Source organism: Cololabis saira, chromosome 21 (genome assembly GCF_033807715.1).
Source record: "Cololabis saira isolate AMF1-May2022 chromosome 21, fColSai1.1, whole genome shotgun sequence".
Taxonomy (NCBI): Eukaryota; Metazoa; Chordata; class Actinopteri; order Beloniformes; family Belonidae; genus Cololabis; species Cololabis saira.
The window spans coordinates 29,432,538-29,456,600 of NC_084607.1; the positions used below are offsets into that span (position 1 = coordinate 29,432,538).

Below are 24,063 nucleotides of genomic sequence, written 5' to 3' on the forward strand. Positions count from 1 at the left end.
GGACGTTTACCTGTTTCTGGACTCCGTCCTTGGGACTCACCACCTGCATGTTGGGGTCTTTTTGCTCCCTCTTAGATTCACTTTGTTTCTTCTTCTTTGGTTGTTGCTGGAGCTGCTGCTGCTGCTGCAACCTCTGAAGCTGCTCCTGGACGTTGGCTGGAGCCTGGATGGTCACCATGTTCTGGATCTGGTGGGCTTGAATTTGCCCCCCAGTTTGCTGGATCTGGATGGGGAGCTGCAGCTTTATCTGCTGGGGAACTGTACCGCCCTGCTGCTGGGCCTGCGCCTGGATCTGGGCCTGGATCTGGGCCGCCACGTGTGGCGGCAGCGCTGAGAGGAGCTGGACCGGCTGTTGGATGCCCGGAACGGTGATCAGCTGATGCCTGATGGGAGACTGGACCTGAATCTGAGGCTGCGTTTGAACTTGAGACTGGGTCTGAGGTTGGAACTGGACCTGGAGTTTTGTTTGGACCTGGGCCGGCACCTGAAGCTGTTGAGAGACTTGGGTCTGCTGAGGTGACTGGACCGAAAACTGGGCTTGGCTTTGGACTTGAACGTGCGGTTGGATGTGGACTTGGGACTGCTGCGATGCCTGAGTTTGGATCTGGTTTTGCTGCTGAAGCTGGACTTGAACCTGGGGTTGGACCTGGGTTTGGATATGGGCTTGTGTTTGGGCCTGAGACTGGACCTGAGGCTGCGTCTGTACCTGAGGCTGCTGTGGAGCCTGAAGTTGCGTCTGGGGCTTGGTTTGAAACGAGGCTTGTATCTGCGGGTGGTACTGAGGCTGGACCCTGGGCCGGATCTGGGGCTGGGTCGGGGACTGGACCTGGGGCAAAGTCTTGGTCGGGGACTGAAACTGAACCTGAACCTGAGGCTGAATATGAGCGAGGGTTTGCACTTGAGCTTGAGGTGATTGCTGAGCGTGCGGCTGAATTTGTGTCCGTGGCTGAAACTGAACTCGGACCTGCGGGTGGATCTGAGCTTGCCCTTGGAGCTGCGCTTGAGTCTGGATGTGCGGCACTTGCTGGACCTGAACCTGGGCACAGATCTGGGCTTGAGTCTGGGGTTGAAGTGGAGAGTGCGTGGGCCTCACGGTGGACACGACAGACGACACCGGTAATCCCTTCATGTGGACCTGCACTGCTGAGACGGGCGACTGGGACAACTGCTGCATGGAAACCACAGCGGTGTGCTGGACTTGTGCTGGAGGCGGAGACGACAGGGATGTCTGGGGCAGAGCAGTGACGGGGGAGAGCGTGGGAGCCGGTACGGGGGCGGAGAGGGGAACAGTCAAAGCAGGAGTGGCCTGAACGGGAGTCTGAGCCGGAGACGAGGCTGGAGGAGTCCACACCTGGGGCTGGGCTGCCTTCTGCTCTATCCGAGCTGCAACGAGAGAGAAGAGACACATCTATCAAACAAAAGCCAATTAACTCTTGGTGCCAGTTATTTCTCTGTGTTATTATTGACGAAAATCTCACTTGGAAAAATCATATTGCACTCATCTCGAACAAGATTGCAAAAAATATTGGAGTAATCAGACGTATACGGCATCTATTACCAAGAAAAATCTGTATTCATTTATATTATACTATGATTTATCCTTATATTTCATATTGCAATGTCATTTGGACAAGTACCTTCATGAGCAACCTCAACTGTATCTTAATCCTGCAAAAACGTTTTATCAAAATGATTACATTTTCCAATCGACTTACTAGATCCACCCCATTGTTCCAATCCCTAAGTATTCTCCCTATTTCTGCTGTAAATGTTTTTCAGATTTGTCTTTTTGTCTATCAATCCATCCACAAGCTACTTCCAACCTGTTTTCATTTATTTCAATTCAATTCCCAAATTCATCACTTTAATATAGGTCTGCAAACAATCTCCATCCCACCTTTTTCAGGACTACGTTTTCTCCATTTTAGGTTCAGAGGTTCCTCTTTATTGGAACACCTTACCACTCAATATTAGAGAACGCTCGAGCACAAATAATTTCAAAAAACAAATCACAACATTTTTGCTAACCCAGCTTAGCAAAGCTTAACAACTAATTTCCAGAACTTCTCTGCACATCATCAGATTCCCGTTTTTCTAGTAATTTAGCTTATTCTCCTTAGTTGTCCTATGTTTTCCATATCTCTGTAAATATTGTTTGTTTCATTATAGGAGGACCACTCCACAAGCCCTTATGGGTTTTTTTGGTTCCTCCTGCACATTTTTTCTATTACATTGTATTTCTTTTTTTGTTGCTTCCTTTTCTACATACTGTTTGTCTGAATTTTTGGTGGTTGTATATTTTTTATGTGCTAATAAAAAAAAAAAAAAAAAAAAAAAACTCTCATGTGGCCACAAACAAAAGCACAGCTGGTGGTTTTACCTGGCACTGACGGTGTCGTACAGGTGGCGGTGACGGGTGTGACCACGGCATTGGCCACAGCTGCATGGAGGGGACCTGGAGCCGCAGCCTGGATGTGGGTTAGAGCTTTGGCCGGGGATGGCAGAGCCATGTGGGTGGACACGACAGCAATGACGGGGGCGGACACCGGGGCGAGGGCAGAGGTCGGAACTTGGACAGGTGAAGGGAGCGAGGCAGCTGAATTAGTCGCAGCTGCCGTAGCAACAACTTGGGCAACTGATGTGACTGAAAAAGCAGATAGGGCAGGTGTGGGAGCAGCAACCTGCACCTGTACAGGACTGGTGGTTAGGCCTGGAGCCGCCGTGATGGGTGGGGGTTGGACAGCCTGCACTGGTGTCGGTGCTGAACCTGCAGCTGAAGGGAGCGAGTTGGACGTCAGATTGCAGACGTGGGTTTGTGACGGGGCAGAGATGAGAACTTGTTTATGAGTCACCCCTGGGCTTGTACTTTGTGGAAAGACGGCGACAGATCTAACCACTTGGGGCTGTGTGACATTTGCTGGGGGTGTGGAGGATAAAACCTGTGTGGAGTGGTGTGGGAGGGCGGGAGCTGATATCTGTGACTGTGCAGGGATGGATGATGGAGCCGTGGCTGGAAACTGTGTGTGCAGGGGGGCCTGGGCGGCAGGTGGTGGTGGAGGAGCCGCAGGACCACCCACATGGGTCTGGGTAGGAGCAGGAGCTGGGCTGGGGGCGATGCTCCCCTTCTGTGACGAGCTGGTAACGTGTGTGGGGACAGGCAGGGGGGCTGTCATCTGTGTTTGTGCTAAGGCAGAGGGAGTTGTCTGGACTTGAGCGGGGATTTGCACTTGAGTTGGAGTCGACACATGAGTTTGAGGGGTCTGAGGGGCTGCGGCCGGTACTGTAGGGGGAGATGGAGATGCAGCTGGAGCGGACGAGGAGGGAGGTAACGGAGTGAAGAGGAAGCGCTGGACCTGGCCATTGGGCATGGCTGCCTGCATTAGCTGCTGGCCAGGGCCAGGGATGACGGTCACACCCTGGGGGATGATCTGGAGCTGGCCCTGGGTCTGGCCTTGACCCTGGATCACCACCGTCAGGCCCGGGTTTCCTCCCTGCAGGATTTCACACAACAATCATTTCAACTTGAGCTCATTTAATCATAATGTCTGAGTAACAGCTTCTTCCCCAGAGCTGTTACTCTTTTGAACTCTACCCCCCTCTGATCCTCATTACACCACTCTATATGCACGGTAGACACTTTATGCCTTTTGTTTACACTCCCAAGTCAATATGCACTGAATATTTGCACTAGTTTAGCAGCTCAGAGAGGTTGTTTCTATCTCTGCATTATTTAATTTATAATCTGTATACAGGACTGTCTCAGAAAATTAGAATATTGTGATGCAATTACAAAAACAAAAATGTCGTACATTCTGGATTCATTACAAATCAACTGAAATATTGCAAGCCTTTTATTATTTTAATATTGCGGATCATGGCTTACAGCTTAAGAAAAACTTAAATATCCTATCTCAAAAAATTGTAATATTCTGGGAAGCTTAATCTTAAACTGTAAGCCATAATCAGCAATATTAAAATAATAAAAGGCTTGCAATATTTCAGTTGATTTGTAATGAATCCAGAATGTATGACTTTTTTTTTTTTTTTAATATAAATTGCATTACAGAAAATAAAGATCTTTATCACAATATTCTAATTTTCTGAGACAGTCCTGTATATACTGTATTTACTATAATACTTTCTGTTGCACTTCTGATTGGATGCCAAACTGTATTTCGTTGCTATGTACTTGTATAAAGTTGACTCTAATCTAATATAGACCATAAAAGGAAATAAATATACTTTTTTTTTTTTTTAATATTGTGAATCTGATGCATGTTTTGTGATAAAGTGCAAAAGGACGTTATAATGAAAAGGGCCGTGTACCTGCGCCCCCTGCGTCAGCTGCATGAGCTGAGCCATAGTGAGCTTGACTTGGCCCTGCTGCGGTCGCGGGGTCTGAGCTGCAGGTACCGGGGACTGTCCCGGAGCCGCGGGGGCAGCTGGTGATGCTGCAGGACCTCCTGCTCTGGGGGTTGAAGGAGAGCCTGGGACAGCTGCAGTTCCTTGGACCATCTGGGTCACACCTGGCCGAGGTTGACCTGGGGGGAATGAATATTAGTTATGGTTTTATTTTCCCAAGGTTTGAAGGGAAAAAAAAAAGAGGGAGTGATCAGTTGAACAGAACACCTTGCTGAAGCATTGCTGAGGTTCTGACCATCGCTGTGCCCACAGAGGTAGGTGTCGCTCCAGGCTGTGCAACGGCCTGGAAAACAACATTGAGAGTGAAATCATCTGCCATCGTGCAGTTAAGGCGCTTCAAAGTAAACAAAGGTAGGGTGCCGGTAAAGAGACCTGCGTGTTTGAACCCGAGGTTGTAGCTCTGAGGTTGAGGTTGCCCGTCGTGGGATGGAGTGTGCTGTACGTCCTCAGGTTCGCAGGAGGCCCAGAGGGGAAAATGCCCAGAACTTTCTGTTGACCTACACCTGCCAATCAGAGCAAATTATGTTAGGAGAAAAGAAGATGTGAACTAGTTGCACGAGTTGCAGGTCAAAGATGTGAAAAAGTGGAAAGTCATGCAAGTGTGAGTGGGGTTCCACTTCAGCTCAGTTCACCAGGTAACTGACGATCATGCAACTGGTTTTACAGAGGCTGCACCAAACAAACAACGCTAGTAAGACACAGTTCTGGTCAAAAAAAGCATTTCACTTGGGAAAAAGACAACTAATGGACAAAATAAATGATAGATAAATAAAAATCCATCCATGCTCGGTGCAATACGTTATCAAAACGCAGATTTATGCCTTCCACATGACTCAGTCATCGACTTTGGCAAGTGCAAAACTTGCCAAAGTCGATGGCGCTCATGCTCCCTACCTCCTGGAGTAGAAGGCACGTTGAGCGTGACAATCTTGCCGTTAGCGGGCAGCGGTAGTTTAGCAGCGAGGACCTGGCCGGCCCCAGTGGCCGGGCTGCCAGGGATGTGGCAGGTTTGCTCGGGGGTCCTGCCCGCCACCGTGGCCACTGGGCCGGTAGAGGCTGCAACACACACCACGCCACCTACAGTCATGTGCACCCACAAGGCAGGACAGCTGTTTCCAGCTGTGGTGTCCACTATGAGCTTCATCCATCCAATGGGCCAACATTAAGAAATAAAGATCTGATATTTGGTGGTTCCTCATGCTGATGATAACAGTATCGCTTAGCCATATCGTTTATAGAAGTGAGATTTGTTTTGTTTGATTTTGGATTGAAAGTGGACATCACAGCCAATCAAATCATTTTGTTCATCATATGAATCAATGTGGAATATGATTTAAAGAAAAAAAAGAGGATGAAAAGACATGCAGATGTTTTGTCAAACAGAAAAAAGGAAGTCAGAAGGAAGAAATCCAGGTAAAAAAGAAAAGATGTAAAATGCCCTCCTTCGTTTTTCCTCCTAACAGATGATGGGTGAAAATGTTCATAACTCCTGAACGCTCCTCGTCCTCCGCCCGCTCACCTGAGCTGCTGCTGTTGTTGTTGGTGGTCTGACCCTGTTTCACCCAGGAAGCAAAAGACTGGTGGAAGTTCTTGTCCTGCTGGAATGATACCGGAGAGCCCAGTTTGGAGGCCAGGACCATCTTGGCTCCAGGCGTTACTGTTCCCGGCCTCTGGGGGGTGGAAGATGGAGTACCAGGCGTGCTGGCAGACGTGGGCGGGGGGGTCGTTGTGGAATTGGTGGGGGGTGTGATCAGTCTCTGCTGCTCGAAACGTTTCTGAAACAAAGGTGTAGCATCATGTTGAGTTAAGAGAGTGTTTGACCGTCTTCAAAGCTTCAACTGTCCGACTTCAGGGCTCTCACCTGCTGGGACGCCAGTCTGGCCTGTTTCAGCTGGTTCTCCAGATGGGCCTTGACTTCTTCTGCCGTCCTCAGAGTGCTGCCAGTTTTTGAGGAATCTGAACCCTGCGACTTCTCTCTTTCCAGTCTGGAACAGAGACGAAAAAGGTGAAAATGAGAAAAAAATGTTGTAAAGGACCATATTGAGTCAAGATTTGTTTAGTTGATATATTTTTTCTTTATGATAATATTGGATTTGTTATGAGTATAATGTCAGTTGGTTATTCTTTAGATATGTCTTAAAATTGTGATTCATTTCGTATATATTGTATTTTGTATGTACCGTATTTAATATGATTTGTGTGTAAATTGACCGGAAATCCGCCTGCATTATTGAAAAGGTCCGGTGGGCCCCGCGGCTTTGATGATCAGTTAAAACTTCCCTGGGCCTTTCATATAAGATTGAGTCTTCTTTGAAATCTGTGGCTCTGTCCTGGTCAATCCATACATTATCTATAATATTGATGGTGACGAACGGACAATCACCTATTCATCTATTCGTATGAGAAAAAAGAAGTTCCTTGTTTGCATTCCTTGGAGAGCGCAGCGAGGTACGATGTTTGTTTGTTTTCTTGTTGTTTTCTTAACATTTGGATATAGTTTTGTATGTTTTTAGTATTGTATAATTTAATTAGGATCTTTTTCATTCATGAGTTGTTTGTACGTGCTGTGGAAATTAGTTTTATGAATTGTTTGTATCCCTTTTTTCTTTTTTATATAGTTTTCACGGTGTCGTAAGGACTTATGAAAGAAAGTCGTCATGTTTCTCGATGCGACCTGAATAAAGAAACCTTACGCATCAGTTGAGACTCTATTGTCTTCAATCTAAGGTCTGCTACAAACGGCTTTTTTTTTTTTTTTTTTTTTTTTAAAATAGCACAAAAGAACAGCCGCCTGTTTTTGTCACCTTTCTGCAAAAGCTTTGATCTCCCACAGCTCCATTTCCTCCTCCGGCACCCATGTCTCCACAGCGACCGGCCCGGTCAGCTTGGCCGGTTCGTGCTTCTTCGGCCTCAAGGCACTTGAGCGCAGACCTTTCCTCTGTGGCGTCGGGGTTTCTGCTAATAGAAAATAAGGACGCAGCACTGATGTTTATTAAATGTTTCAGAACTCAAACAACATTATTTAAGGAATTTTCGAAGTTGGACAAAATTTACAGAATATAAAAACAGAAAAAGTGCAGGTTACACTATAACAAATTACTTATGCTATTAAAGTTTCTAAATTGCCCATCTTAAATTTGTATTTAAAGTAAACTGAAAGTTTATAAAGATCTACCGCCCCTTTGCAACACCATTCCGACCGATGCTTACCTTTGGGAGTGTCCCTGTTTCCGAGGGGGCAGATGATCTTCCTGATGCAATATTCTGAGCGGATGCCGTAGTGCCCCACGTCTCTTCTCTTAATGATCTCTGTGGTGATGATGTCCGTGTCCGTCGTTTCTTTAGTGAGAATCAGACATGGCTGTCAACCCTCAGTCATACACAGTTAGGTCATCCTAATCCTAAACTTCTTTGAATCTTGTTTTAGTCCTCATTCCTGTCCAGTTTTTGACCACTTACTAAGGAAAAAATCAAATCATGTTACTGCCGTTGGTTATATGGACTGAAATGCAGATTAATGCTTTCATCAAATACAGAGAAAGGAAAAATTGCAGGATTTTTTCACCTTTCCGCGTTGTTCCTACGGCAGCAGAGGGTTTCACGGCCATGTCGTCCCACCTCAGGCAGGCCCACAGCAGCCGCAGCATCAAACTGACCCCGGCCAGCGACCTCACAGTCTGCAGACGATACCTGAACAGCCATGACAGACAAAAGTATTACCAACATTAGTAAATATGCAGTTTAATTCACCATATTGGGACTGTTACAGTCTAGTGGTGACACATTGTTCTCAACAATAACAAAAAAAGTTAAAAGAAAACCTCTAAATGTGCGACAAACCTCCACGTGATCGCGAAGGTGGGCCGGGGTGACGGGTACGGCCAGATATCCAGAGCAGGCTTGGCGTTGTAGTTGAAGATGGGAACTTCTCGAATGCCCGCCTTCCTCGCCATCCTCTTCAGGTCGTCGTTCGGCAGGACGAAGATGCTCTTCTTGCTGCTCTTGGTTACAAACTTGCGGTAGGACGGCAGTGCCGTGCCCGAGCGAGCCTTCCTGCACTTGGAGAACCTGAGGAGGCTGACGCGGTCCCGCGTGGTGTACTCCTTACTGACCATCATGGAGCTGGCTGGTGTGGCCGAGGAGACGGAGGAGACGGAGGAGTGTTTCTTCCTCTGGGACCCCGCTGCCTCCGAGCTGGACTGGCTGGTGGAAACCGGACCGGAGGAAAGGGAGCTGCTTGCGGCCTGGGATGTCCCGTCAGGCTTACTGATGTTATTTTCTGTACTATTGTGGACAGAGGAGCTCGTGGATTCAAGCTTAACAGGCACCGGCCCGTCACTGTTGACAAAATCATTGCTCTTCTTCAGAGAGTCTTCCTCAGCTCCCACATGGTTCTCTAATTTGGGGACTTTGAGGGGGGGTTGATGATCCACGGCGGGGATACTTTCTGAGAGATTTCCATTCAGCAGAGACTTCACAGACTCTTTATGGGGCTCTTTGGTCTCATCTGGGCCTCGACTGACGGGATCTGAGGGGTCGACAGGCGCCGTTTTTCCATTAACCTGTGATGGACTGGTGTTTCCCTGGTCTAGCTTGATGCTCTCCGCGTCGTTCTGCCCGCTGCTTTGCTGCATTTCGTCATACCCACGTTTCTTGGCGTTCTCTCCCGCTCGAGCCGGCGTCTGCGTTACCTCACTGTTTTCAATCGTATCCGATACGCAATTGCTGTTGGTTTCAGGTTCTCCGTTCACCTCTTTGTGGGTACCGGCCTCATGTGCAGCTTTGTCCTCAGCGCGTTTACTCTGGCCGGGCGCAGCGGCGTCCGATTTCAGGTCAGCGCCGTCCGCCTGTGCTTTCACGTGCTCCTGGTCGAAGTCGAGCTTTTTAACAATGTGATCTTTCACTTTTAGGTTGTCCTCCGTCTCCTCTGCTTTGACGGCAGGCTGCTTGTGTAATGAGGGTGCCTCGGTCTTGACCCCGGACGCCGGCTTTGCGGCAGCTAATTTGGCCAAGAAAGCTGCCTGCCTCAGTCGCTCTAGTCTCTGCTTCTCCTCCAGGGTGAACTGCTTCACCCGACGCTCCAACAGGCCGTCCAGTTTGGACGGCTTCACCTTCTTCTTGTAAGCCGTCCGCAGCTGGAAGCCCTCGCTGACGTTGACGACGTCATAGAAGATTTTTGAGGCTTCTTCTTTTTTTACGGGTTGATCAGAGATCTGGGATTGCTCCTCAACAGACGAAGAGTCTTTTCTTTCATCTTCATCTACAACATAAGATGACGGATGTGTAAATCTGATCACAAACACCATCAAACAAATGCACAGATGAAGGAGGGAAACTTCTGATGTTTACCTTTCTTGTCGGTCGAAGCAGAATTGTTGAGGCAGGAGTCGACCGCCATTTTTTCCTCTTCTGTATTTCTCTCCTGCTCTTCCTCTGCAGATGTTTCTTCCTCTTTGGCGGTCTGAGGTTTGCCGTCATCTGCTGAGGAAGCGCTCAGAGACGACTCCGTGACAGGTGCGGGCTCCTTATCGTCGGCCACCTGCTTCTCACTTTCTGTCACCTCTTTCTGCTTATTCGTGTAAACTGCTGCATTTTGTTTTGCCATTTTAGCTGCTAATAAGAGAAAAGATGAATAAAAGGAGAGAGGAGCTTAACTTCATCCGTCCATCTTCTATTCCAACCTTCAGCACGTCACGATACTTTATTGAATTCAAATCAAAGCTCAGCCCTCACCTTCCAGTTGTTGGCGGTAGTTTACGTTGGTGTTCCCCGGCAGCTTCGGAACAAAACGTGGCACGCGCGTCTTACTGACCCAGCTCCAGCCGCCGTACCCCGTCACCCTGTACTCCTCTCCCTTCTGCTTCCACACCTGGAAAAACACGACGATTACGTCAGGAAACACTGGACTACATCAATATACCGTATTTTCCGGACTATAAATCGCTCCGGAGCACAAGTTGCACCAGCCATAACATGCATAATATAGAAGGAAAAAAACATAAGTCGCACTGGAGTATAAGTCGTATTTTTGGGGGAAATTTATTTTATAAAATCCAACACCAAAAACAGACATGTCATCTTGAAAGGCAATTTAAAATAAAAATAGAATAGAGGCAACAACAGGCTGAATAAATGTGTGGTATGCTTCAGTTACATGACAACGTGCCTGGTATGTTAACATAACATATTAAGAGTTATTCAGATACTATAGCATAAATAACATGCTAAGAAGTTTACCAAACCATCCGTGTCACTCCAAATAACTAAAAGCCAATGAAATCTTCATTCTCTGTGTCACTTTTAAACAACTCCGCTAACTCCGGAGGTAGAAGATGCGGCGCTTCCTCTTCTACGTCGCTTACGTCAGGTGCAGTTCACCCTCTTGCGGCTTAGTGTAAAAATAACATGTGAAACTTTTTTGCTAACCTAGCTTAGCAAAGCTTAACAACTTATTTCCAGAACTTCTCTGTACATCTTCATCAGATTCCTGTTTTTCTAGTAATTTAGCTTATTCTCCGTAGTTGTCCTATGTTTTACATATCTCTGTAGATATTGTTTGTTTCATTATAGGAGGAACACTCGACAAACCCTTATGGGTTTTTTTTGGTTCCTCCTGCACATTTTTTTTTCTGTTACATTGCATTTCTTTTTTTTTTGTTGTTTCCTTTTTTTTTTTCTACATACTGTTCGTCTATATTTTTTTATGCGCAAATAAACTAAAATGTATACCAGTAAAAATGTGTTAATAATTTCACATATAAGTCACTCCAGAGTATAAGTCGCACCCCTGCCCAAACTATTAAAAAAAAAAAACGCAGCTTATAGTCCGGAAAAAACGATACATGAATACCACCTTCACACGGCTGAGCGAGGGATGAAGGTAAAGACGTCGTACCTGGTGTTTGATGGGGATGGTGTACTTCACCCACGTGGCCTGCTGCAAGATCTCCTCGTCCTCGAGTTTTTTCTCTCGCTTCTTCACTTTCTCCTTATCTTCCCGCTCGATGGAGGTCATGCGATGCAACCTAAAGCAGAATTACACCGTGAAGTGGAGCCGTTTGTTTATCTCAGTCACGTTGTGTTACAGACAGACGCAGCTCCCGCTCGTGTCTGTATCCTCTCACCTTGTGTGTCCGAGAGAGTCTTTCCACACAGGCAGCATCACCACCGGCTTGATAGCACACTCCAGTATGGCCAGAGCCAAAGCAAATTCCCGGGCTTTGCTGCACATCTGCACCGCTTTATTCCAGTTTGTTCTACAAAACCCAAGAAGGATGAACTTAAAATCACTCCTCTTTGTATTTCTGCTGGAACAGTTTCAAACTAATCATATATTTCCAGTGCTGCAGAAGTCGCAGGACTCTGATGAGAGCTGTACCTGTGTGACGCCCAGTTGGGGTGCATGAAGGGTCCCGGGACGTTGGTCTCCAGCTGGATGATGGTGAGCCGCAGCGTGGAGATGGTCAGCGTCCGCGAGCCGTAGATGTTGCCGTTCCACTTGAACTCGGAGGTGGTGGTCAGGCTGAACTTGTGGGAGAGGTGGCGTCTCTTGTCGTGGTCCTCGCGATGCTGGTGTTTGTTGAGCGCCAGCAGGTTGGTGCTGTACTGGTTGTGGTAGACCCTGTATTTACCCTCTTGACCCAGTTTGAAAAAGTTATTTAAATTCACCGTCAGCTCCCTTTTCAAGAAGCTGAGCTTTGCAGTGTCGCCGCCAGAGCGCACGGGAGACGACTGAAACACAAGAGGGGACAGAAACCGTGGCTTTAATAACCAGAGATTATGATGGAATCAAGCAATTGTTGGATGGATGAATATTATTCTGTTTAAACCCATAAACACCTAAAACCACAGGGATATAATAATTAAGCCATCAGTTGGAAACCCCGGTTACAACATAGACAATCTAATTTTTTAACTAGATGACCTAAAACCCTTTCATTTTTAACTTCAGTAGTACATCAGGCCGCTATCACAGTATATACAGGACTGTCTCAGAAAATTTGAATATTGTGATTTTCTGTAATGTAATTACAAAAACAAAAATTTCATACATTCTGGATTCATTACAAATCAACTGAAATATTGCAAGCCTTTTATTATTTTAATATTGCTGATCATGGCTTACAGCTTAAAGGTATTGTGACATGAAAAACACATTTTTCTTGATTTTTTGTGTTTTGTTGGGTGTCTTGACATCAATTACATCCAAAAAACAACAAACTTTTAACATTCAGTGTATTGTGTGCTTTCTGGGATTTTCCGCATAACTGTGCAAAAACGGCGCACCTGGTTTGGTGGCGGATCGTTACGTAACGATCCGCTAAATCACCGCCCCCTCCACCCAGCTCCCTGCCTCCTCTCTTCTCCAGCGCACCATAAAGACTGATTTATGGTTCCGCGTTACACCGACGTAGAGCCTACGGCGTAAGGTTACGCGGCGATGCGCACCGTACGCTGAACCCTACGGCGTAGGCTCTGCGTCGATTTAACGCGGAACCATAAATCAGGGTTAACACGGAGCTGTTTAGAGCCCCCTCTGTTCTCATCACCGGAGGAAAACTGCTAAGAAGACCCGCGGCCACTGACTGGACATAAGATAAGGGGACACTTTATTTACATGCCTTTATTTTTGTGATTGTTTGCTGTGGACTGTCTGCTTCGCCCGGCTGCTTTTCCGTGCATGCTTCGCCTGTCGCTCCCGGCTTAACTCTCCGACGCCGCTGTGAGCGTATGGCTTGCGGGGAGCTACGGTCCTCTGGTCCCGGTTGGACTTCATCCCCGGGCTGTAGTCGCCCTGTCTGGGCTGTGTGTCGGTGTTTGTGGTTTGGTGTGCGCGCGTGTGTGTGGAGACGCTGGCAGAAGTGTGTAACGGTTGGTTGGAGGAGGTTTGGAGGAGGAGCGGCGCAATGATTGACAGGAAAGGGGGAAAAGGACCCATTTTTCACGGCGCAAAAAAACACTGTCATAAAAAGCCAGGAAAAGAGTACTAGAGTGAAGTTTTTCTTGTTACACTCTTTTAGACACATTTAAGGGATGTTGGCCAATACTTTTAATAGTGTTAAAAGCATGTTAAAAATGATGTCACAATACCTTTAAGAAAACTCAAATATCCTATCTCAAAAAATTTGAATATTCTGGGAATCTTAATCTTAAACTGTAAACCATAATAAAAAAATAAATAAAAAAAAGATATCTATATATATCTATATATATATATATATATATATATATATCTTTTTTCTTCTTTTTGTTTAAATACATGTGCAAGATTATAACATAGTTTATATACAGTACAGGAAACTAAACTACCACTAATGTACCATGGAGACGCTATTTGGTAAACCTAAAAAAGACGAAATGAGCAGCATTTTCAGAGAATATTACCATAAAGTTTGTTAAACTACATGCTAAAAAACCCTGAACCCCTCTGACCTCATCGAGCGCATAGATCCAAGCTGAGATTTATAAAAGAAAACGTGAGGAGTGGCGTAACAAAGACACAGCTGCCTATTAACACACTGTTAAACCCTAAGTATGAGCGCAGCTCCCAGCCTGCAGAACTGTGCTAAATATGAGCACAAATTCATGTTTTTTCACCTTTTTGCACAACCTATCCTAAAATCCTGCCCGGTGATGTACCCCGACACACTAAATAAAAAGTTCACCGACTCTCCTGTAAAACTGTTCGGAGTTAATCCTCTCACACTAAAATGACAGGCCTTACCTCTTTGCTGCCTCTGGGTATTTGGGTTTTCACCTCTTGTCCTGCCGTCCTCTCGTTCTTCATCCTTTCATTATAGTCCTCTGTCATCCAGAAAGCAGACGGAAACATCAATGTAACACTGCAGAACTGATTTCAATTGCATCACCTTATATCGTCTAACAGAGATCAACATCTGCACAGGCGATTACCTGTTTTATCCTGGCTGGTAAAGGACGACTGGGAGGACCTGTCAGCCAGGTCAGGTGCTTCCGGTTTTTTGAGGCTCCCAGACCCGGGAACTTGGCTGCCGTCACTCGCTGCTTCTGGTTGCGATGACTGCTGTAGTGGTTGATCTTGAGAGGGTACACGAGAGTCATCACAGGGAGAAACTTCACCGCCAGACTCTGACTTCTGCTGTTCGTCTACGATTAAGAAACACAAACAGGACAAGAAAGACTGAGTGCAATTATCAGTAATCGTGAGAATACGATCTGAGAGTTGAAACTGCAAGGAATTGAGGTCGTTCTTAGCAATAGCTGTTTGTTAAGATGCACAACAAAAGAACAAGACAGCTGCACACAGGACTGAAAACAAATCTGTTATTCCAAATCTTCAGTGTAGCTTTTTAGCTTCATTTCGATTTCACAACAAAAACAAAAGCTGCAGCTCTTCTGCAAATTTAAATGAAGACTCTGCTTTTGAACAGTGACAAGGGAGCCTTGGATATTTATCCGTTTTTTGTTGAGGAGGCAGCAGGTGGAGCTTCCAGGCAGAAAGCCTTTTGTCTGAGCAACGGGAACCCGCCCAAACGTCCAGAAAACTGGGATGAGAATAACGAGCTGCTTGTAGCAGACGTGGCGTAGTCGCTGCTGCCAGGGACGCCCCTCGCCACTGTGCCAAAAACTTGCTTTTCAAGACCAAGAGCACGAGGGGCAGTTAAGATGCTTGGGGCATTTAACTGCGGTTCAGTCTGAATTCGATAGCTCTAGTTTTATGACATCGGGACAAAAACGCACGGCCTGCAGTTTGATTTAGGTCTTGGGTGAGCAGAAAAATATCCTCCAACCATCTCCAGGTTTTTAAACTGTTGAGCGTGCTATGGAAAAGTTTGAATTTTAAGAATTTGATCAATTTGTTTAAGAAGATGCATCCACTTAAAAAAAAGCAACTATTTAACCCCACTGCAATGTCACACTTGAAGATTTAAAAGACTTCATAGATGCAAGTTCAAATAGTCACGATATTTTGTGTCAGAGTGAAACGTCCACAGAACCAGATTCATCTTACAATCCTCCACTAGAGCATATGTAATATATCCCAGCATGACCAGGGACAGGCACACAATGATCTGACAGCTGCAAACCAAACCATTAGCAACATACAGGACTGTCTCGGAAAAATATTGTTATAAAGTTCTTCGTTTTCTGTAATGCAATTACAAAAATGTCATACATTCTGGATTCATTACAAATCAACTCAAATATTGCAAGCCTTTTATTATTGTAATATTGCTGATTATGGTTTACAGTTAAAGATTAAGATTCCCAGAATATTCAAATTTTTTTAGTTTTCTTAGGCTGTAAATCATGATCAGCAATATTAAAATAATAAAAGGCTTGCAATATTTCAGTTGATTTGTAATGAATCCAGAATGTATGACATTTTTGCATTACAGAAAATAAAAGGACTTTATCACAATATTCTAATTTTCTGAGACAGTCCTGTATGATGGTCGGGGAAACAGTCCCGCTGATCTGACAGGACGTCGGTGAGATGTGTGGACCGTATGAGAGAACACAATACTGGCCGTGTTCTGGAGGTTTATCAGAGATTATATACAGACATTGCAGTCTACATAATTCAAACCTGGGACGCCCCCTGAACCTCGTCTACAACAATAACACATCTGTCCTTCATGAAAATATAAACTCCTTCAAGACGACACATTTTTCTGTCCCTATAAACAAACTGAAACATCGGGGGTCCACTTCCTGTCATTCAGTTTTGGCTGATCCTTAATATGTTAATCCTGTATGAAATCATGATCAAACACTTAGGGGTTTGGTGCACATTCTCAACAGAGTAAAAGATCTTGAGCTTGAGCTGAATTCAGAAAGGATAGTCACACAAACATTCAAACTAAAAAGACAGCAAACTCAACACAGGAACACTACCTGAAAGACTAAGAAATTAAACGTGTGTTCTTTGTGTATTTAAAGCTCATATCTTAAAGATGGAGTTTTCTACAACATAAGTGTACAAGACAGAGCTACAAATACAGAGATAAAGATAAACAAACAGAACAAATTTGCAGCAGGTAATGAAGCAGAGGACGAGATCCGGAGAACGTGAGGCGGCTGCTGAATAAAGCTTACCTGTTGGCTGGCGGGTTTCCTGCCCCCCCGAAGGAGCAGCTTGTGTTATGTTGTTTGATTCAGGTGATTCTGTCTTAGATCCAGCTACGTTCTGGGTGGCGGAGGTAGCTGACACACATCTCTCTTCTGTAGCGGGCTGAACCGTTGCGGCTGTTGTGACAAAGAGAGCGAAGAGCACTGGCAGTCAGGACGGTCACATTGTGTAATTAGAACATCAAGTAGAGATAAAAGCAAATTGTCTTGATGCTGCTAAAGAAACATTCCTGATACAAGTTAGTCAGGCAGTGTCACAAGCATCCAAATGTGGGCAAAGCGCACCAGGGTGAGCTACAGGCACAGCACTGTGAAGCTTTCCAAAAACATTTACCTTGTGAACCAGCGTCTTCCGCCCGGTCAGCATCCTTCGTCTTGTCGCGCTGCACCGAGAGCTCAGCGTTGTCCTGGGCTGGATTTACAGAGCCGCTTTCTGCTTCCTGCTTTGACTCCTCCGTTTGGCTGTTCACTTCCAGCGCCTCTCGCCTGACCTTCAAACGCTCCGTGATTACATCTGCCAACGAAACAAAACAGCCATTTCAAACATGAAAACAAAAAAAGACATTTCTGTGGAGCACCTTAAAAGGACAATGCAATGAGAAAGCAATTGGTGAAGGAACAATTACACAAAGAGCTTGAGATACAGTTATTTATCCAGAAATGTGTCAAAATTGCCACAGCAGGATTGCAAGAGATCTCTTAACTCTGTGCATCTTTACTAAATGTATAAACGTTGCAATAAAATCAATTTAAGTATCACAACTTCTTAAAGTCAGATGCAACTTTGAACTTCGCTGTTTCACCTGTCAATCATAGATTTACCAACTCAAATTTAAATACCTGACAAAGTCCCGATTGAAGAAGCTGACTGCTGTCTTTTTGTTAAGTGACTGACAATGTTTAAAGTAGTTGAGAAGCTTTCCTTCACCTCTCACAAAATTACTAGAGGCTTCCAATGTTTAGGTTTCAGGTGGTTAAGTAATAAGTAACATACTAAGATGTTAGTAAAGCCTACGAAGGAGTGACACAGAAGCACTAACATCAAATCTAATACTAGTTAACCATGTCAAATAAAATTATTGTCGGATGTTCAGTCTCCAGAGGATGGTGGTTTACAACAGCAGCTTTTTTTCTGGGACACAAGCAACTGTCTCCACCAGATAACCTGAATAAAAACAATGTGCAGATCCGTGCAGCTGCAGCAGCAGACCTCGAAACAATGAAAGTGCCAGCAAACCCATCAATCTTACTTTACCAAGACTTGCCTTGAAAAAAAAAGTTTAAAAAAAATTACATATTGTTAGATTTCAGACAGCAACCTGTGCAGTCAAACCTCCTGCTTCCCAGAACCCCAGAGACACAGCCCCTTGTTGTCTCAAAAAACAGGAAACGGGGCAGTTTGTGGACGTACAGGAGCGTTGTGATGCACAAACTGCCTGCCGGACTCGCTGGCTAAGTATTAAAAAAAAGTTTTGAAACTGCTGTGCCTCCTGGGAGGAAGAACGAAGGGGAAAACAGCTGCTAACTGTGTGAGAAGTTGAAGCAGGAAGATAAGGCATCACCCAACTGTCTTTGGTGCAAAATAATGCTGCTCGAGGGGAAGAGCAATGGTTTTTGAAGCTTAAAAAGAACATGTCAGAACGTAAACATACAGGTGTGCAGACACAGTTTGTCACATGAGACACGTGCTCAAGTCATCAAACGTCAAATAAATGATTTCCTCACATGAACATCAACACCAGCAATCACAAATACCCAAACTCTATCAATCAGAACCAGTTTACTTCTACGTAGGTGCACGGGGGGAGCAGGTCTGATCCGTACCGTTGAGAGCAGTGAGGTAGGCTTTATTGGTTCCACGGGCTTTGTTGGTGAGGTCCTCTGTGATGTCCATGTGGGCTTGCACTTCCTCCTTCATCTCCTTCAGGGTGGCGTGCAGGTCCATCTCCCAGTACTCCTTATCCAGAGACTCCATGAGCTCCTCCAGCTGGGCCTTGGTGCTGTAGTACCAGATCTTTTTCTTCTCATGTTCCCCATCTTCCTCACTGAGGAGAGAACAGAATAGGTTCAGAGATGGTTAAAGATGTGGCTTGAAATCCAGATTATCCCCTCCAAAATCACCACAAAACATCCTACAACCACATAGTCACAAGCCTTGAGTGAAAGAGTGTTACTGGTGTCTACGACAGGTTAACCTGGGACAAGATTACTAGTCTACTCTATTTGTACAGTTTCTCTTCCCCTCCCAAATCCAACCCAGCTCTTGTGAAAAGAAATACCCAAACACAACATAATTAAGGGATGGGGAGGGACTCAGGAAAAGCACAAGTGCTGTTGGCGATAAAGGGCCTGGTTGCAGACTTCTTCTGTAATCCCTTGACAAACAAATGTCTCGATTCAGGGGAGCTTGCAGCATTCTGCATGCCAAGACGGTGACTTCCATTTTCACTTTCCACCGGGATTACATTTTAGGCAGGGCAACCACATACAGAGCAGAAACAAACGCGATACTGTTAGACCATTTTTAAAGAAACAGATGCCTCAATTTGATGTAATTATGTTCGTAAGTATATGTTCCCCTCATCCCGCAGGCTCAGTGACTAAAGAATCAGGTAATTCAGTCACGAAGGTCAGGAAAGTTTTAACTTTTTTTGTGTTGGAAACTGATTTTTTTTTTTTTTTTTACTTGTCGTTGAAGATTTGACTGAAATCACCCGGTCATAAGAACAGTAAAATGTGATGTGTCAAATGTATGTGATTAAATCATGCAATTGTGTTTCACTTAGGGCTGGGCGATATATTGAGATTTTAATATATATCGATATATTTTCAAACGCGATATGGTACGAGAAAATATCGTTTATATCGATTAAAAAAAAAATAAAAAAATATATATATATTTTTTTTTAATGATTTTGATATAGCTTATTTTGTGACAAATTGACTTGAATGTTTTATTTGAGATTTGCACAAATGTTTTGTTATTTGCACAACTGTCAACCTCAGTTGAAAAGTCTGCCTGTTACTGTCTACATTGTATTAATTGTACAGTGTATTTTAATTTAATTGTTGTGCAGGAAAGGGATATTTGTTTTATTTTATTCAAGAAGCATTTTTATTCTATATATGCAGGCAGTTTATTTTTATTTCATTTGTTTTATACATTTTGATATTGTGCAGACCTCTGTTAATAAATATACCTGTGTGACATTTGGCACGAGGCTTTGTATTAAAACCGACTGTTTTTTTTAAGGGTTTGCCTCAGAAAAAAATGAAGCTAACAGAGATGCTATGCTATAATGCTTTGGGGGAAACCCCAATTATGGCACAGAAAAAATATGGATATATATCGAGTATCGCCATTCAGCTAGAAAATATCGAGATATGACTTTTGGTCCATATCGCCCAGCCCTAGTTTCACTGGTTTGTTTTTTTGCTTGTGATTCTCAGTTGATGCACATCTAGCTGTTGTGTTTCTTCGTCGGCACGGTGTGAAAGGTAACTGCTGAAGCAGAAATGTAGCGAGGGTCTTTCACTTACACAATGATCCTTCGAATAAGGAACCAATATTTCCTCTGGTGGCGGTCGTATCCGATGGGCTCCTGGCGGACGTAGGGTCTGTTTTTCTGAGCCTCAGTGACACAGTCTGTGACCCCAGGCACCTTGTGTGCCACACAAATTTCACACTGCCACTCCCCTTCAGGAACTGCCTCTAACGGGGGTTTCACACACTCTAGGTGATAAACCGCCGAGCAAGTCTCGCAGCACAACAGCTCACCGAGCCGGTGGCACACACGACAGTGGTCGTCATACTGCATGCTGCCGTCGGACATGAGCTCCTCACGGGCAATGTTAGTCGTGAGGAACTGATCCACCAAGAACTGCAGCACCTTGACCTTACTTTCAAGGGGACTGTAGGGATATTCGTCCGTCTCCAGGAATGGCAGCACATGATGGTATTCCCTGTCGCTCTCACAGTAAGCCCGCAACACCTCAGGCCATGCCATGCCGTCAATAAAATACAAAGTGGAGTTGACGCTGTCCTTGAGGTCTGCAGGGCCGAAGGTAGTGTTGGAGGAGTCCTCCTCGCGTAGGATGGCCTTCAGAAGAGCACTGTGGGTCTCTGCTATCAATGTGCATTGTTCCTGGCCAACCAAGGCCGCGCAGAAGTCCTCAAACCGGAAGGGAGAAAGCCGTAGCACCACGCTAAAGTTCCTTAACACCTCGTAGATGGAGGTGGCGTTGAGCAGCTCTTCGTTAGGCACCATGATGTCCTCGGATGTGTCTGGAAGTTCAAGGAGAGGGATCTCCTTCTCCTCCAGGATGGGAGTACGGGGTCGGGGAGCTCGTCCTTTTTTCTTCCCTGTGGACAGACAAAAAAATATCATGAATCATAACTAAAGCCCAAGAGAAAATAAAATACACTTATACCATAATGACAAACATTTTGTGGGAGCCATCAGCAGCTCCTTCAGCCAAAGACTGCTCCACCCGCTGCAAGAAGGAACGCTACCACAGGTCCTTCATCCCCACAGCCATCAGACTCTAATAAGCAACTCTAGCCACGCGAGTGCAATAACCTTTTTTTCTGACAATAATCTTCTCTTTCTAAATACCTCACTGACATTTTTGCACATATTTTTTTGCACACATGTATATATTGTTCGGTTTTAGTATTTCTTGAGAGTGCGTATGGTTGCTACTGCACAAGCAAATTTCTCCTCTGTGGGATTAATAAAGTTCTATTCTATTTTAATTCACCAAGAATACCATTGTTATCTGTACTTTTACTGATGTATGACCACTTATTTGAACTTTTCCCCAAATATTCATGAGCACCTATTTGCAAGAAACATTAAATAACATAAAAAACAACATGTATGCCTAATGAGAAACTTTTATGTTACTCTGGATGTGACTGCACGACTGTGTTATTATCAGCTAAACGAGGCTGAACATCTTCCTGATCCAGCTCAACTTCAGCTCTAATGATGGCCATGGACGGCCAAACTGTCAAACGTCTAACCAGAACCGTAAAGCACCACGGAGACTTAACTCTTTTACTTTCAGGAATCCTGACTTCATAATTTTACTATAAAAACTATAAAAACAGTGAGTGTTAAAAGCATGCTAATCAGGCTAAGTGGGCTATCAGTCCATCTCGTTCTGGTCATAATGTTTGTTTACATAAAGTCTAACGTGACATATTCCCCTACAAAAGCAAATTAACGTTGGAAAAAGGGATAAAAAGGTTTGATAATGTTCCCACCAGAATGATAGAGCTGGCCTGGCTGAGCTACCTAGCCGCTAGTTAGCAGCTACAGCTAAGTGTTTAACAGGGTTTTCTGCAGCTACAGATGTTTCCATCAGTTTATTAAAGCGTTTATAAGCCACTAAAGGCCGTGTGGGGACGGGGACCAGCCGCCCCCCCGGTGGGGCTGCTGGGGGAGCTGCTGCAGCCTCGCTGGGCTGGACGGATCTCCAGCTCCAGTCTCCATCTTGGACAATAACACCGCGGTGTTACCACATGTGCTGCCCGGGGAAGCGCGTCCTCTCCCGGGCGTGATGGCGGGAGTTACCGGGGGTGCTGGCGCGGGTGCTCTGGCTCCTCCAGCTGCTCTCGGTGCAGACGCTGGCGGCATCCTCCTCCTCCTGGTCCCCCTGCAGGTCCTGGTCCTGGTCCTGGTCCAGGTCCGGGCCGTCGGACTCCCCCCGCAGGGCCTCGTCCTCCTCCTCCTCCCCCAGCTCGTCCTCCTCCGACCTCAGGCTGACGGCGTCGTCCTCCTCGTCGCTCTCGTGGTCGTCGTACACCACGGTCTTGCAGGCGGCGGGCCGGCGGCCCCCGCCTCGGCCGCCCCGGCCCCCGCGGGCCCCGGCCCGGCCTCCTCTCCCCCGGCCCCGCGCAGCCCCGGCCCCCGGAGCTCGCCGCCTCCTGCCCGGCTTCGGCGGCTCCCTGCCCGGGCTGTCCGGCTCCTCGTCCCCGCTGTCCCTGAAGCGGGGCTTCAGGTTCCTGCGCGGCCGCAGGCCCCGGCTGGAGCAGGAGGACTCCCCGGCCCCGGCGAGCGGGGGCTTGGGCGGCCTGCCCCGCTTCCCTCTCATGTTCGGGAGAAATCTGCTACTTTACAGTCCCGGTTTCTGCAAGGACTCATGCACGTACAACCGCTGCAAAAAACAGCAAAAGCCGCGCCGCTGCCACCACGCTGAAGCGCCGTAGATGAGTGAAACGGTGCGGTAACCCGACCCCGTGCAGCCCCGCTGTGGTTCTGGGGCATAAAGGGCTCACAGCGTCAGCCCGGCGGGAGCAGGTTTGCCCAGGGCCGCCATTTCTCTGCTCTGCTCCGGCTGCACAAACAGCAGGCCTGGCGGGGAGTCACGTGGTGTGCTCCGGCGCACTGGCAACAATCACCCAATTAGTTCCTCTGTCATTTACATACAGAAACATTTATTCTGGCTTTGCTCTCAATCGAAACAACTATGGGCAGATATTAGCGAATTTATTATTGACTCTTTCACTATAGATTTTAATTTACATTGGGAAAATGTTGTTTTTGGTTTCCATTGTTTCCCTAAGAAAGAAGGAAAATGTTACTGTTTTTATTTATTGCCAAATTTCATATTCATAAGAGTAAATTTTCAAAGAAAACCCCCTGCTTTTATGTTTTCCAGAAAGAAATGTAACTTTACTTAAAACTAATCACTAAATCAACAAATGAAAAGGCGTAGACTGTGTAATAATCTTCTTGAATAACGGACATCACCCCTGGCACATGTTCTGTATTCTATTTGTATACTGTTCCCACTATTCTATGATAATTCTTTTAAATAAAGTTTAAGAAAAAAAAACAATCACCCAATTAAGGCTGATTTATGGTTCCGCGTTAAGGATGATTTATGGTTCAGCGTTACACCAAATAGTTACGTGTTACAGAAAAGAGCGGAGAGGATAATAAACAGATCTGACTATTATAAACCAACAAATAATCTCTTTATTAAATATAATACTTTAAAATTCCATGATATAGTAGAGCAGAAAACTGTTTTAATTGCCTTTAAAGCCCAGCAGAAACTGCTACCAAACTACATTCAGGACCTGGCTGTTCCAGATAAAAGAAACTCATGTTTGAGATGACGACAGCAAGAACTAATATTAAAAAGAGATGGACATCAATTAAGGCTAGAGAAATTTGGAATAGTTGTAATAACAACCTAAAAATGTGTAGTTTTATCTTCAAGTTTAAGGAAATGTTTAAAGAAAATACTGTAAATGAATATAACACAATATGAATATAGAGTACATACTATCGGGTACATTCTAGAATGTGAAACGTCAATTTTGTGTTTTGTCTTACTTATTTTTGTCTTTTTATGTATTGTTTGTTTCAACGCAGTGATGCGGATGTCCTATATTTAAGCTGATCATAAGAAAAAAAGGGTAGGCACTATAAGCTACAGCTTCAGCCTACACCTTTTCGGCAAAGGAAATGTTTTTTTTTATTACCTTTTCATATTGTTTTGTAAAAAGTGTGTACA

The 24,063-nt window shown here is 45.3% G+C and overlaps 1 protein-coding gene across 3 annotated transcripts in view; it reads right to left on the reverse strand.

Annotated features, from left to right (window-relative positions):
• bptf (bromodomain PHD finger transcription factor) overlaps nucleotides 1-22,937 on the reverse strand; it is a 29,092-nt gene extending 6,155 nt beyond the window's left edge. Inside the window, exons 1-23 of one of the 3 annotated variants that reach the window (XM_061712431.1) lie at nucleotides 22,113-22,937; nucleotides 20,074-20,896; nucleotides 18,358-18,578; nucleotides 16,868-17,047; nucleotides 16,501-16,650; nucleotides 14,335-14,547; nucleotides 14,147-14,226; nucleotides 11,801-12,153; nucleotides 11,547-11,678; nucleotides 11,318-11,447; nucleotides 10,156-10,291; nucleotides 9,772-10,032; nucleotides 8,263-9,682; nucleotides 7,988-8,112; nucleotides 7,633-7,761; nucleotides 7,227-7,380; nucleotides 6,284-6,407; nucleotides 5,942-6,197; nucleotides 4,795-4,925; nucleotides 4,630-4,705; nucleotides 4,327-4,541; nucleotides 2,381-3,491; nucleotides 11-1,383 (exon numbers count right to left, since the gene is read on the reverse strand). In XM_061712431.1, the coding sequence (XP_061568415.1) occupies nucleotides 11-1,383; nucleotides 2,381-3,491; nucleotides 4,327-4,541; nucleotides 4,630-4,705; nucleotides 4,795-4,925; nucleotides 5,942-6,197; nucleotides 6,284-6,407; nucleotides 7,227-7,380; nucleotides 7,633-7,761; nucleotides 7,988-8,112; nucleotides 8,263-9,682; nucleotides 9,772-10,032; nucleotides 10,156-10,291; nucleotides 11,318-11,447; nucleotides 11,547-11,678; nucleotides 11,801-12,153; nucleotides 14,147-14,226; nucleotides 14,335-14,547; nucleotides 16,501-16,650; nucleotides 16,868-17,047; nucleotides 18,358-18,578; nucleotides 20,074-20,896; nucleotides 22,113-22,632 (8,313 nt within the window). In that variant the 5' untranslated portion in view covers nucleotides 22,633-22,937. Of the gene's footprint in view, nucleotides 1-10; nucleotides 1,384-2,380; nucleotides 3,492-4,326; nucleotides 4,542-4,629; nucleotides 4,706-4,794; nucleotides 4,926-5,941; nucleotides 6,198-6,283; nucleotides 6,408-7,226; nucleotides 7,381-7,632; nucleotides 7,762-7,987; nucleotides 8,113-8,262; nucleotides 9,683-9,771; nucleotides 10,036-10,155; nucleotides 10,292-11,317; nucleotides 11,448-11,546; nucleotides 11,679-11,800; nucleotides 12,154-14,146; nucleotides 14,227-14,334; nucleotides 14,548-16,500; nucleotides 16,651-16,867; nucleotides 17,048-18,357; nucleotides 18,579-20,073; nucleotides 20,897-22,112 lie in introns of all 3 variants that reach the window. The other 2 variants (XM_061712430.1, XM_061712432.1) reach the window with 2 other exon arrangements.
• Nucleotides 22,938-24,063: the final 1,126 nt, after the last annotated feature.